This window comes from Phyllostomus hastatus, unplaced genomic scaffold, assembly GCF_019186645.2.
Source record: "Phyllostomus hastatus isolate PE091 unplaced genomic scaffold, TTU_PhHast_1.1 phas_contig_1, whole genome shotgun sequence".
NCBI classification, from domain to species: domain Eukaryota; kingdom Metazoa; phylum Chordata; class Mammalia; order Chiroptera; family Phyllostomidae; genus Phyllostomus; species Phyllostomus hastatus.
This window is the reverse complement of record NW_025333498.1, coordinates 6121835-6136590: the sequence shown is the minus strand read 5'-3', so window position 1 is coordinate 6136590 and position 14756 is coordinate 6121835. Positions and strand designations below refer to the sequence as shown.

The window sequence follows — 14756 nt, the reverse complement described above, 5'->3', positions numbered from 1 at the left end:
TCTTGTTATTCTCTAGTGGTGAGCACAGGGTTCTCTCTTATATAACATGCTATCAGTGCGGCTCAAGTTCATAGGTGACTGAAAGCAGAAGAAAATTGATGAGGCAGGATTACAGATATGTGGGGGTGGCGTGGGAAATGACCAGGGAGGTCATGTTATACACTGTCAGTTGCCAAGCATAAGTCCATGAGGGCAAACACTTTTGTTGTTATTTATATACATACATTGTTAGTATATACATATACATATACTGGTGGTAAAAAGTGGCCTAGGAATAAGTGTCATTATCCAAGGTTCCAGTTCATTTTCTAATATGAATAATGAACAGTCCAGAACCAGGGAATAGATCTGTGCTATTCCATGCAGTCAGGAACAGGCTGTTCTCTCTTTAGATAATGAATTGACACATTGTAGCATGCCCTTAGGAGAAAGGCTGAGATGACTTCAGGACTTTGAACCAAACAGGAGGGAGCATGGCTGTATCCTTGGCATGATAATGGGAATTGTCTTACAACGTTTGAGAGGCTGTCATTTGTTTATGAGACTAAGTTTAATAAAGGACACATGGATATAACTTATATGGTCATTGATTTAATGTAGGAAAAACATTTCAACAAAGTTGTGCAAAAATACAATGGGATTCCTCAAAGTACTAATTTTTTTTTTTGTTACCGAAGCAAGAGGTGTTCATCTGGATGTGGTACAGAGGCTTTAGGTAATGTGAACTTTCTGGTACTTTTCAGCCCTGGGAAGCTAGGAATTTATTATTTTATTTTTTCTGAGTAAAGGGAAGGCAAAGTAACATTTATTATGGTCTGTAATTTGCTTCTGATTTAAAACGTATGCCAAAAGTGAAATAATGTCTGTTTATTTTTTATTCCTTTTACTAGTAAAAAATATCTGGAAATAATTATCTGAGATATTTCTAACAGTAATAGAAAACCTTGTATCTCAGCTAATTACTTTAATTACACTACCTTATTAAAAAAAGCAACAACATTCTGGAGCTTCTCTTTTTATTTGGTTGTAATTCCCTTTCCCATGGTTTTAAATTGAAACTCCACACTTCTAATTTACTCTCTGTTTGAAGGGAATTTAGAGGGCTTGTTCACTGAGCACTAATCCCCACAGTTGTGTAGCAACGTGAGTAACTAGCAATCCTCATATTTGTCTCATTTGAAGATAGTGAGAATATAACCGTGAGAAAAATTAGTATAATTTAAAAAAGCAAGAAGGGGAAGTACTTGCTATTTTCTACTTTGTTTCATTCTCTGAATTTTTTCAATTTCTCTTATTTTTCAGGTCTAATGATTAAAATATACATATTAGGAAATTATTGCTGTCAATATTTTACTCTAATTTCAAGTTAGAACTTGATGCTGGAAGTTCTACCTTAAGTTCAGTCACTGCTGAATCTTTGATTTAGTGAAGTTCTTCAAGGGAAAATCTTTAGAACCTCTGCTTCTAGTTCCAACCAATAATACTATTTGATTTCATTTTAACATAAGTTGGGAAACTTGAATTATATGAGAGAGTCCATATATCCTGACAATTGAGTTTAATTACAACTCTAGAGAATATATAATTCAGTTCATTATTCCAAACTAGCATCAACATGCATTATATACTCTAAACACAGGAAGATGGTCTTCAATCAGTAAAAGCTTATGTCTTATTTTATAGATGTCCAGTTCACTTGTCATGTGCAACCTTGCTAAGTCATCTTGTGTCTCAGAAGCCTAAGGAAAAAAGATTATCTTAAACCTACACATACTTGTTTATCCTCTTCCTATTAAATCACCCAATAAATAATTTGCCTGCTATTCTTGGATTAAATTAACTAGGTACTTCACTGATTCCTTTGCAGAAGCTTTAATGGTATTAGTGTTGCTTATAGATTTTGAAAAAGATTAAGTGTGTTAGAATTGCATCGTTCCACACAATTTTTAATAGGTAAAAATTACTCTATCTTCATAATTATTAATTAAATGCTAATTAATATGTTTAATAACTCCTTTCCCTATGCTAGCTTTCTATCTGAATTTTTAAAATACAAATTTTATTTATTACATAAAAATGAATAATTTAGTGAAAATGCATAAATAAAGCATGTGAATAAATGTGATTAAATTATTTAACTAATTATACTTTATTTTCCTTAACTTAGCAGTTGACATACTGATGAGTAGACATAATCATAGTGCATAACGCTTAGCATTCACTATTTACATAGTATTTCCCTTTATATGACCCGTTCATATGCATCTACTCATCCAGCAACATTTAGTTTTAAGTTTAATAAACTCGAAGTATTAAGCTTTGTGATATCGAAATAACAAAGTTACTACATCTTTCTTGATGAGGTCTTAATCTAAATACATTTTGAATGCTTGAATTTATTGTCCCAGCAGTGAGAGTGGTTTGTGTAACACTTAAGTGTTTTGAAATGTTAGCATTTCAACTTATGTAAGTGTTCACTATTGAGTCAGTGATTATAGTTTAATTTCAAGGAAGGGGACACGTTCTTGAATGTCTTTATTCCCCTTCTTATGCCACTTACATGTATCTAATTGCTTCTGCGGGCATTTACAGTGACCAAGGACCATCATCTGTACTAGCTCTTCAAGGTCAACCTCATCTGTATAAGTTAATTTAAAAAATTTTATTGAGTCAGGTTTTTGTTCTTTTGCCAAAGTATAAATTAGGATGACAGTAAGGGCTTGTTTTGGGAGTCCTTCAGGTTTTATAAGTGTACTACCTGTACTAGAGGTAAGTAATGAGCACCCACTAAACTAGCAGCACTTAATGTATGGTTATAAATTTTCTTGCCATGGTAGCAAGTGCAGTTTGTGCACTACTAATTTAATACTGCAGTTGTTTTAGTCTGTCACTACAAGTTGGATATCCCTATGCTCTCACTAGGTCCCTGCAGTATGAAACTATAACTGAGGTAATATCATCAGTCTTCAAATAACGGTAGTTTATGGAGAAGACAGTTCTCTCTCTGCCTCAGGATTGGAATGAGCTATCGTATTCAGACTTTAGTCAAACTTTATTTTCCTGAGCAGTGTTGTCTGTCTTAGAAAAGGAACCATGAGGAGAGGTGAGTTAAGGGGTGAAAAAAGAAATTAGGTATCTTTTTAGGTTTCTTAAATGCAGGTCTTTGGTGGTTTTATTATTTTGGTGTTTTAATTGTTTTGTTTTATAGTGTTGTGATTTATTTATTTTAATAAACAAGGGCAAGGTTATGTCCTAAATCTAAGTACAAATTACCCTTGAATTAATCATGTCACTATCCAGTAACAATCATAACAAGAAAACTATAACAAAAAATAAAAGTTTCCCACATTAATGTCAATGCCAATATGTCAACATTGCTTTTTGAAGCTTAGAATGTCTTGCTTCTCAAAATGTTTGAACCAAGTACAGCTATTATATACCTGTCAGTAGTCAGAGAGGGCCCTTAAATGCACCCTAAATATGGCATTTAATTGATCCCTCATGTTTGGTCTTAAAGTTGTGAGTAAGGCATTGTATTCCAGAAACATATTTCATATAAATATATTGCATTATCCTTCAAATGGTATAAATAATTGACACTCCAGAAATGTGTCATTTTCTTTTTATGTCTTCACATTCCCCCAGTTTGAGGGGAACATGTTAATGCTGTCAGGCTGGGTTCTGTTGATACCATCTTTAAATGTTCTGAATTGAATGTTTGAAATACTTCATTAGTATTTCAATATTTCCTTACAGTGTGCACTTATGTAATATTTTTCACAGTAAAAGTCTTTGATGTTATTCTGTTCTTAATATTGATTCTACATTTTTAAGTTTTCATGAAAAATTTGATAGTCACAAAACTCCATTTAAAGAGACAGAACATATTTGAATATTGATAAAATTTTACTACAAAAAAAAGCAGTTAAAAAACATCAAATTTGGTTGGACTAAGCATTAATATTTTTTACTTTTTTTCTCTTATGCATTTCACAAAATATTTGGGATGATGTACAAAATTTATAAAGTTTCAAAATTGAATGAAAAGTGTATTTTATATTATATCAATAATATACAGTAGAAATTAGTTTCAATATCTTTTATTCTTTTAATTACTTTTATTTCTAATATTCCATTACTTTAATCCAAACATTTCAAATTAAGATTATCTATATCAAAACTCCTGATAATAGACCCTCAACTAATGTTTCTCTAAGTTTAAAGTAAAAATGATCCTAATATCATATTGATTTCTAAATGAACTTAGTAGATTGACTTATTTTGGACTTTAATAAATGTAGTTAATGGTATAATATTAAAATTTCCCTTTACTAAATAGTTAATTCTTTGATAAAAATAATAATGATGAGTAAAGAGATTACTAAAAGGACTGATTATTGATTAGAGAAGCAAGAAAAATAATTTATGAGAATAAAAAAGAAAAAGTAATTACAAAGTTAATCACATAATTGATATAATTACTCATAGTTCCACTGATGTTATTTTTTATACATTCTTAAAAAAACCAGTAATATTTGCATTATCTCAAAATATTTTTTTTTAAAAAACAGGGACTTTTAGGTGAAGGAAAGAATTCTTTTTTTTTAACTACTGATTTTTTTTTAAAGATTTTATTTATTTACTTTTAGAGAGGGAAGGGAGGGAGGGAGAGAGAGAGAAACATCAATATGTGGTTGCTGGGGGCTGGGACCTGCAACCCAGGAATGTGCCCTGACTGGGAATCGAACTTGCGATGCTTTGGTTTGCAGCCCGTGCTCAATCCACTGAGCTACGCCAGCCAGGGCGGAAAGAATTCTTTAACCGCCTTCCAGCAACATTATTCTTATATCTAACTAGTTTCTCTTTCTTAATTTAGCAAAAGAATTTCTGAATTGGAAATGCTCTCATTCATATCTGATTCCTTAGAAATGTAATGCATTAATATGACGCCCTCAAAACCTGTAATTTAACACTGTGTATTCTTTATTGCAGACAAAACATGGATGCATACGCCTGAAGCTTTATCAAAACATTACATACCCTATAATGCAAAGGTAAAATAATTTCTATGATATTATTGAATTTATTATATATCTATAATATTATTAATTTATGGTTGGTCTTAGAAAGTTTGTTTATGCACTAGCATTTTGTGTAGAAAAAGTTTGTATAGATAAAATAATTTTGTAGTATATAGTATGGGAAGTTATTTTTCTCTCTAAATAAGTGATTTAAAAATAAAAAACGTGTCCTTTATAACCTGTTAAAGGCATGCATGTGTTTTCTTCAAATGATTTTAGTTATTGTTAAAAATTACTTGTGGTATCTTGGCCTGTAGGAAATAAAGTAACCAACAAATTAGTGTCCTTTAAAAATATTTTTATGTTGCATCACAGGGATGAATACAAAAACTAATCTGGATATGAGAGAAATGAGCTGCAATTTTAATGAATGTAGTTATCATCCAAAAAAAGAGAAAGGAACAAACAAAATTTAAGCTATTAAGAAAGCAGAAAAAGGGGTATTTTTTTGTGAAGTTTTTGTTCAGTTTGCTGCATTTTTAAAAATAAAAACAACCTGTACTCTGTCTCCTCAAAGATTCAGTTCATTGTTCTTGGAGAACTAGAGGAATGAATGCGCTATACAAAATACTCTTTAAAGAGAGATGTTATTTTTGAGTTAGTGAGTACCAAATCTGAAATAGATTTTAGAGAAATCTGAGTTTAAATCTGAAAAAGACAGAAGTGAATTAAAGCATTGGGTTTGGGAATAAGAGAATTGGTCACACTTAAGCAAGCGAACTTTGGATAGTGTTGGGGGTAACAGAAAATGATAAAATTATTTTTATAAGAGAAGTTAAGAGCTTGTAGGTTAATACATTATATGCTGGGATATAATGAGATGAGATATGAGAAATTATTTCAGGAAAAATTTTTAAAAATTTATTGAACAGAAAGTCGATGGTATTTCATAGGGAGCCTCTGGAGTGCCTGTGTGAGTCTGAATCAGCAGGAGGATGCGTTTACCAGGCCATCCAGAAGTTCTCCCAGAGCTGCTACTCAACAGTGAATTTGTAGAGTGAAGCAATTATATGGGTTTTTTTTTGCTGACTTTGCAGCAAAAATAAAAGTGCTTTAAAATACTTTCTCTGTAAAACTAAATATATTTCACGTCACTACAATACTTGTGAGTTTCTCTGTAAAGTTAGCATGACAATTTAATTGCCATGATGTAATATGTAAAGTTTAGTTACTGAGAAAAATTTTAGCGTTATCCATCTTTTCCACAGGTATTCTTTATTAGCGATTGAGAAACTATATGAAAACTAAATAGAAAAAAATCTCAAAAACCACTATCATTTTAAAGTATATGCTCTTTTTTTATAACAATTGTAGTAGAATTCTGTTCTTCAAAGGAAGCTACCACAGGTTATTTATTTTTGTATATGACCAAAATGTCTTATTTTGAAAAAAATGGTTTATATGGGATTGAAAGATTCTAATTAGAATGACCTTGAACCTTAACTCTGTGGGTTAATGTGACAATGGAGATCTGCTTGTCTATGTGAAAAAGCTGCCTGTGCTAATTCACAGGCGCATAACAACCATAAGTCATCCCACACTGCAGAGGGCACGGATGCTCCTTCCCAGGCTGGCTCGGTGAAGCATGGAAGGGCAGGTTGGTTTTGTCCACTCCAGTGTGGCCTCTTGATTGATAATGTATGTGATGTATACCAAGTAGTGTTACAACTATACGAAGAGCTTTTTTCTTTTTCTGAATTTCCTCCTTTGTGGCACTTTTTAAATTGATCATTTAGCAGTTATTTTTTGAAAATTTTCCATTTCTCTTATTAGAACACATGCCACTTGACAACCAAATCCATATCCATGGGAAGTACCTTAGCACAACAGAAAAAATACAGACTGTAGACATAAAGGTGTTAGATAAGTATTAGAAGAATGTCTTTAATAAAATAGTTGCTCAAAAAACATTAGAAATTATTAATTTATCTTTTTATTTTTCACAGGACTTGCCAAAGTTCCTGTCTCATAGTAGGTGCTCACAGTATATATGTATTTAAATGATTTATTTATTTTCAGAGAGAGGGGAAGGGAGGGAGAAATAGAGGGAGAGAAACCTGGCCTGCACCCCAGGCATGTGCCATAACCAGAAATTGAACCATTGACCCTTCACCTTGTGGGATGACACCCAGTCCACTGAGCTACACCAGGCAAGGCCAGTATATATATACTTAATGAATGAATGCATAAAACTCTTTTCAAGGTAATTAACAGAATTGTTACATTTCATTTATCCTCGATATATGCCAGGCACTATGATGGTTTGTTTTTACACAATCTCACTTAATATTTGCCATGACTCTGTGGAGATTATTAATCTTTGCTTAGGAGAAAACTTCACATTTTATATAAGAGAAAACCAAGGCTAAAAGATTAAGTAATGGGCCCACTGTCACAAAGCTAATAAGACAGACTCCGATTTAAAAACTGAAGTTTATCTGAGTTTAAAGCTTTGCTTCCTTTTATATATATAATACCATTTGATCATTCACTCATTCATTAAATAACTGTTACATATAAGGTGCAATTGCTGAAACTTCATGAATGTTAGTGACACTTCAGGCTTGTATTTCAATGGATCTTATTATCACAGGATAGTATCATACAAAAAAAATAAATACTATAAAAAGGAGATCATGTTCTGTGCCATTCAAATGGCACTTAACAGAAGGCTATAGAGATTCAGAGAATGGGATCTCTGAGTTATGAAAGTGGGGGTGAAGCAGGGTCAAAACCAGGGTGAAGTGACCGTTTCAAGCTGAGAGACATCCTGAGGAGGAGCAGCACAGAGTCAGTGCGGTCTAAGGCACAGACTGAATACAACTCGAGTTGGTTGGACCGTAAAGGACTAATGATAATGCAAAGTGCTTTGTCAGTTAAAATTCCATCTGAGAAACAAAGCTAGTAGGGTGAACAAACACCCACACATTTATTTTAAGGAGTGGGTTATGCAGTTTTGAGGGGCTGTCCTGGCAAGTCTGAGATCTATATGGCAGGTCATCAGGAAAGGCAGGTTGGATACTATTGGGCACAAACTGACCACGGGTAGAATTTCTTCTTCAGCAGTTCTGTCTTCTGTCTGTTCATTAGGCCTTTATATTGATTGTATCAAGCCCACCCAGGTTATTCAACATCATCTTTTTTATATAAAGTGAACTGATTATAGCTGTGAATAATACCTACAAAACAACCCCATAACAACACTTAGATTAGTATTTGACTAAATAACTAGATAGGGTAACCTGGCCAAGTTGACAATCACCATCACAAATACTCATGCCAGACAAGGCTAAAAATAAAAGAAATTGGAAAGGCTTTGAATGGCAGGAAAAGCATTTTGATCAGTGAACTAATCAAATAGGAGTTTAGGAAAATAAATCTGTAGTAATCTGAAAGTTGATTTGGATCAAGAAAGGTAGGATGACATTGAACTTCTTAGGAAGTTATAGCAGGTCCTGCAATAATGGTGTTTCGTTCAATGTTGTTTCATTGCAACATTGATAAGAAGCTGTAGGAACATAACTCCTTATTAATCAGCCTGTGGTAAAATCAGTTATGTTATATATTGTTTTATTTAAAGTTGCCGAACCCATCGATGGTAAGTGAGGACTTAATATACTTTAATGGTCCAAGTGTGTGGTCATAAGTTTCTATAGGATAGTAGATAAGCATGCAGTGGAAAATAAACATGTGTTAAATATTTAAGATGAAGAATTGGTGCAATGAAAAGAATAAGTTATATGTAGGGAAAAAGAAAAATTTCTATTTTCATCCTGGCTAAAACGGAGAATAAATCATGACATTAAAAGATTCCCACCACTACACTCACTTTTGGCATCTACTGGTTAAAAATTAATCTGATAAATTTAACAGAGCTACTTAAAAATGTAATTCTACCTAAATAAATATATATTAATATTTATTTTAGAAGTTTTCATTTTTAAAGTAATAGTTTTCTGCTTAATGTTATAATTCCCTTAGTTTTTGAAAAAAAAACAAAACAAAAACAAACCATTATCTTTAGTTCCACACTTTCACTTTATAGAACATTCTATTTCAAAAATTCACATTTAATATTCATAGTATACTTATTTCAGGTCATATGTGGATATAAAATAACACCTAGTTTCAAGGTTTTAGTCTAAGTAGGGTTCATTAGTTTTCAAGATTTTTTTAATGAGCAGTAACAGCATTAATACTAATGCATTGGGAATTCTGCATATTATTCTGTGTACTCTGTAGTTATGTTTTTCAAACAGTTATACTCCATGAAAAAAAATTGGTTATGAAATCAGTGCAGCAGGTCATAGAAGGCATTTAAAGATGAATAAAACAGAAGAGAAAGAGAAAAGAAATTTTCAGAGTGCATATGGTAAAATCAATTTGTTACATGAAATTGTGACTCATAATCATAGGGGTTAGAAAGCCACGGCCTTCAAACAGTAATCTGTCTTTAAATAGCACCAAAGACTTCATCAGATTTAACTAATTTAAATCACAAAATAATAAGGGGGAGGGACTGCTTAAAAGAGCAATTAAAAATTTTAATACAAAGGATGATTCACATGTAAGTTTATCTACATGTCTTCATTGAATATAACATCTTAAAATGATTTCTGAAGTACACATGTAAACATGGTAAGAGTAATGCGGAAATATAGTAAAGTGTAAAATATAGGTTTGTGCACTCATTCATTCATACATGGACTTACTCATTTGAATCAAACTCCTACTATATGCCAGGTCCTGATCTAGACAATAGGAACTGATTAGTAAACCAAATAGATAAAATCCTGCTCTCCTAAGACTTACATATAATTACAAAGTCATAATGCTTTTTTGAGAGACACCAATAAGAAAATAAATAATAAATATATTATATAGTATATTAGTGTATGTGTATATATAGGTGTATGTCACATAGTATAAACAATATTTTATTCTTTAATAAAGTGTTCCAGGCTATAACAGTTGCTTGGAGAAGAATAAGGCAGGATGTTGAGGATCGGGAGAAGAGGGAAAAAGGATGCTATGTTACCTAAAGTGGTCAGGGACGATCTCTTAGGGCGGAGGCCTGAAGGAAGAGAGGGAGTGAGGCATGTGACTGCATGGGAGAAGAGTATACCTTCCAGACATGGAAGAGCATTGACTAGCATGGGCAAGGTGGGACCATCCTCACCCAGGACAGGACTATTCAGGGGTCAGGTGGCTGAAATGCAGGGAAGTTGTAGTAAATACCTGACAGGCACATGTGCAGTAGAGCAGGTGGAGTGAAGGTTGTCTTGTTGTGATTGTAGGGCCTTGTGGGCCAGTGAAAATTTGAGAAGCCCTCTATTTAGAGAGTTGAGAGAAAGAGTCATGAAATCTGAGACAGTTTTTAATAGTAATTAGCTGTAAGGAGGCAAAGGTGGTCCACATCAAGAGGTTGGCACAGGAGTCCAGGCAAAGAGAGTGTGATGGTGGCTTGAGCTGGAGTAGGATTTGGGGAAACGTAGCGGGCATCTGGGTGGGTTAGACAGATCTTGTGTTAGCTTTCCATCACTGCTATAATTAGAACATGAAAGCAGAAATTTTAAAATACCTTTTGACTGCATTTACCGAAGACTGTAGTATTTTTCCATTTTTTCCAATTTGTGATGAAACTGCTGAATGTCTTCTTTATAAAGGCAAAATGCTGAAAACATTTTTTTTTAGTGAATTTATTATTTTTTTTGGTGTGAGATAGCCATTCTCTACATGGAGAATTGTGACAAATCCCTCATAAAAAGCACTCATTTATTAAATGTTTTATTCTAAAATGTGTAATTATCCACAAAAAGGCTGATGTATTTATTTTTGATGAAACATTCAGCTTTGTTAAAATATATAAGAACGAAATTCTAAAGAGGTTATTACATTACTTTGCACCATGCAGCAATAAAGAGAATCAACATTCCTGGATTAGCTGCTAACCGTGTTCCAAGTCCTAAAAGTAAGTGAATCCAAAATAAACAGGAACATGGGTCTTGACCCTAAACTCACAACTTCTCTGGGGACAGAGAACAGACACATAAAACGAAGAATTTTGGTAAAAAAAAAAAAAAGTAGAGATGATAACTAACAAAATAAAATATGAATATCAAAATGAGGTTTAAAAAGAAAAATTACATTGTATTTTGGTTATTTCTAGAGATATCAGAGTTGCATATGTGAAACATACATAGTTTGCAGCTGTGTGTGTGTGATAAGAGAGAAGGCAGACAGAGCTGTGGCCCGCAGGAACTTCCCGACTCAGTGAGTTGTGGGGTTTCTAGCCAGGCTTGCACAACCTTCGCAACCTAATCTTCCCTCACAGTTTCAGTTTATAAGCTCTTATTTGGCCTAAAAAAAAAAAAGAAAAACAGAAAAGAACAAGAACAAAAAAGATGCAATCTCAGATCTGACAGTAAGTGGTTAGAACTCGAATATTCTAATCTGTAGGAGTTGAAACACACATCTTAGTCACTGATGTTTGAAACTTATAGCAAAACTTGGTTAGAAGTCATTGATATAGGGAAATCAGAACCCGGATGTGTGGTATACTCAGATGCACCCCCAAAAAACCAGTGGTCTACCCCAACAACTCCATTGATGTTATCAGAATTTTATAGCCATGAAGTTGCTGTATCCTATTACAGGATCAGAGCAGACACTTCTCATCAATCTATTTAAGTTCAAATTTCAGCTCCCCAACTAATATTTGAATTATGTAACTCTTCTGAGTTTTCTCATTTGTAAAGTGAGACTAATAATTGTACTTACCTCACTAAGCTGTTAAGAGGTTTAAATGAGTTAATATAAGAAAGTCTGTCCAGAAAAGGCCCAGCCATTGTTAATATTACAAGAAAGGTTGTGCAACTTCAATGTAACCTGACAGCCAAGGAGAGTAGACTGCAATGTACATGTATAAACAATGATGACTTCACTGTACTAGTCAAGGGGGGCAGTAGATGCTGTTGAGTGAGCATGTGTACTGTGTGCCCATCACATTCAAAATGACTGAATGAGTAGAGCAATGAATCTGCATCAAATTTTGCATGAAGCTTGAGCATTCCTCCATGGAAACCATTCAGCTGACTTAGAAGGCCACAGCTATGGGCAACTGGTGATTGGCAGCTTCATCACGACACCATTCCCATTCATGCATCACATCTAATGCAGAGTTTTTTGGCAAAACATCAAATCACCCAGCTGACTCAGCCCCACTATAGCCCAGATTTGGTGCTCTGAGACTTCTGGCTTTTCCCAAAACTAAAATCACCTTTGAAAGGGAAAGGATTTCAGACCATGGATGAGATTGTGCAAAATATGATGGCAACTGATGGCAACTGGGAGAACTGTGTGAGGTCTCAAGGAGCCAGCTTTGAAGGGGACTGAGGTATCATTATCCTATGTACATTGTTTCTTGTATCTTACATCTTCTTTAATAAATGTCCCTATTTTTCATATATGGTTGGATACCCTGTGAACAGACCTCATTTTCAAAATAAAAAACAGCCTTAGATCAGTATCTTGTGTATCAAAAGCTTATTATAATTGATATATTTATTATAGAAAGTTTCTGTCTACATTGTAGTTGCACTAGTTATTATTGTATCTTGAGAATAATATAGGCCTTTGGACTATTATCTGGAAAACAGAGAATGAACTTCTTACACTACATGTCAGGTATTATATCTTTCCTGTTTGCGTCAGAGACAGTGAGATCAGCCAAGGTACTTGCTGTGGCCAACCTGAGCGTCTCAATGGGGAAGGAATGACTTTTCCTTCAAGCATGGCAGCAGACTCAATACTGCTGACCTTGTAGGTTTATAGACAAGAAAAGGCTTTGAGGGTTAAGGAAAAAATATTGCTGCAATCATGCTTTTCTGTTTTCAACAATTGCATTATGGAGTAAGATATTAATATACAGATTGCCTTGGTCTTAAAGTCAAATACAGAAATACATGGAAATCAATGCAAACTTTTAAAAATTGTTAAAAGTTTTACAAGTAAGAAGTTAATGAAGAGAGCAAGTTACATTATGTGGCCTAATGAGTCATGGTAAAGAAAAGTTTTATTATAAATAAGTCATTTTGCTAATGCTTCTCAATTATTTTTGGTGAATATATGATAAATTGCCCTTCAATGAAATGTTAATATTAGTTTATAAATTAATAGAAGAAAATTAGGATCTTACAATTAAATAATCTACAACCATGTCAAAAAAGGAAATCAGCAAAGAAAACATTTATATTGAATGAACCCTATGGAATCATTAAAAGTTGAGAAAGCATACATCCCTGTGACAGTGAGATGAGATGCATTGCTAAAACATCCAAAATAGTTTAGAATTCCAAATTCCAAAGATTCTTCACGGCAGCTTTGTAATAGCAGCAAACATAAGCATTTACGTTTTGCTGGTTGTAGATATCAGGGGAAATGTAAAAAACATGAAGAGTTCAACTGCATTCCATATAGTTCATTTCATTTGTTTAAAAATGAGATGTTCAGCCCTAATCAGGTAGCTCAGTTGTTTAGAGCATTGTCCCAATACACCAAGGTTATGGATTCAATCCCAGATCAGGGCACATACAATAATCAACCAATAAATGCATCAGTAAGTGGAATAATAAATCAATGTCTCTCTTTCTGTTTTTTCCTTTCTCTAAAATCAATTAATTTTTTGAATGAAAATTTTAATCTCAATGCATATGAACCACTTCAAAAATTAATTTTATATAGAACCTTTAAAAAAAGTTTTCCTGGATTTTAGAACTGGTATTTAATGTTAATGTGTACAACTTATATCCATTACCAACATTTTAAAACTAAAGAATGAGCATACACATTGAACTTTAACTGTCATTTCCTCTGATTGCAAATGATACATGCTATCATATATACTGACAATAATTATGCATCTATAACCATTAGAAACTGTCCTCTTATGTTCCAAAGCAGTGCTGACTCATATTTAAAAGGAATTAAAGCTATAAAATGTTATTTTCCCATTACCTTTTTTGGGGATGGGAAGCTATAAGCATTTTTGTGCTAAACAGTGTGGAAACAAATAAGAACAGAGTAATAACTGGAAATTTATAGAATTGTGACTTTGTAGTTGGATTATACTTTTAAAATATAAATGGGAGAAGAGAAATGACAATAAACACATGACATTACCTAACTGCTAAACTCTTGGGATGAACTTTTAACACCAATTTAATTTCTCAAAAACATATGCTTATCATAAAGGACTGTCTAGTTAAGGTTTTCCCTTAAGTTTTCCCAGGTGGCTTAAATAGTTTTTAAACATAATTTTGGAGGTCACCGTCATTGCAAACTATTAGTCTACACATGAGAATGCTCTGAAAAAGTATAATTTGCCTGTTGAGCATTACTGAATAAAAACTTAAAATTCTGTATTAATTATTCTTTATGGTATTTTTTTTCCTTACAAGAAGATGGACAACAGTGTGGGGACTGCTGGGGGGAGAGGGATATAAGGGGACTAAGTGGTAATGGAAAAAAAGTAAAATACAGATTTAATTTTAAAAGGCTGTATGTGTTACAGATTCGAAGACTTTGTATGTTCAAAGCATTTTAAGAATCATTTATTAAAAGTCTATCATTTTCTTGAAAGGTAAATTATGGCTGAGAGAGGTTAAGTGATTTACT

General features: G+C 33.2%; 1 protein-coding gene across 7 annotated transcripts in view; it reads left to right on the top strand.

The window, feature by feature from the left end:
* The window catches only part of GULP1 (GULP PTB domain containing engulfment adaptor 1), a 219195-nt gene that overhangs the window by 128046 nt on the left and 76393 nt on the right, over positions 1 to 14756 (top strand). For all 7 annotated transcript variants that reach the window (XM_045830886.1, XM_045830867.1, XM_045830895.1 and 4 more), the window contains exon 4: positions 4993 to 5054. In XM_045830886.1, the coding sequence (XP_045686842.1) occupies positions 4993 to 5054 (62 nt within the window). The remainder of the gene's footprint in view (positions 1 to 4992; positions 5055 to 14756) is intronic.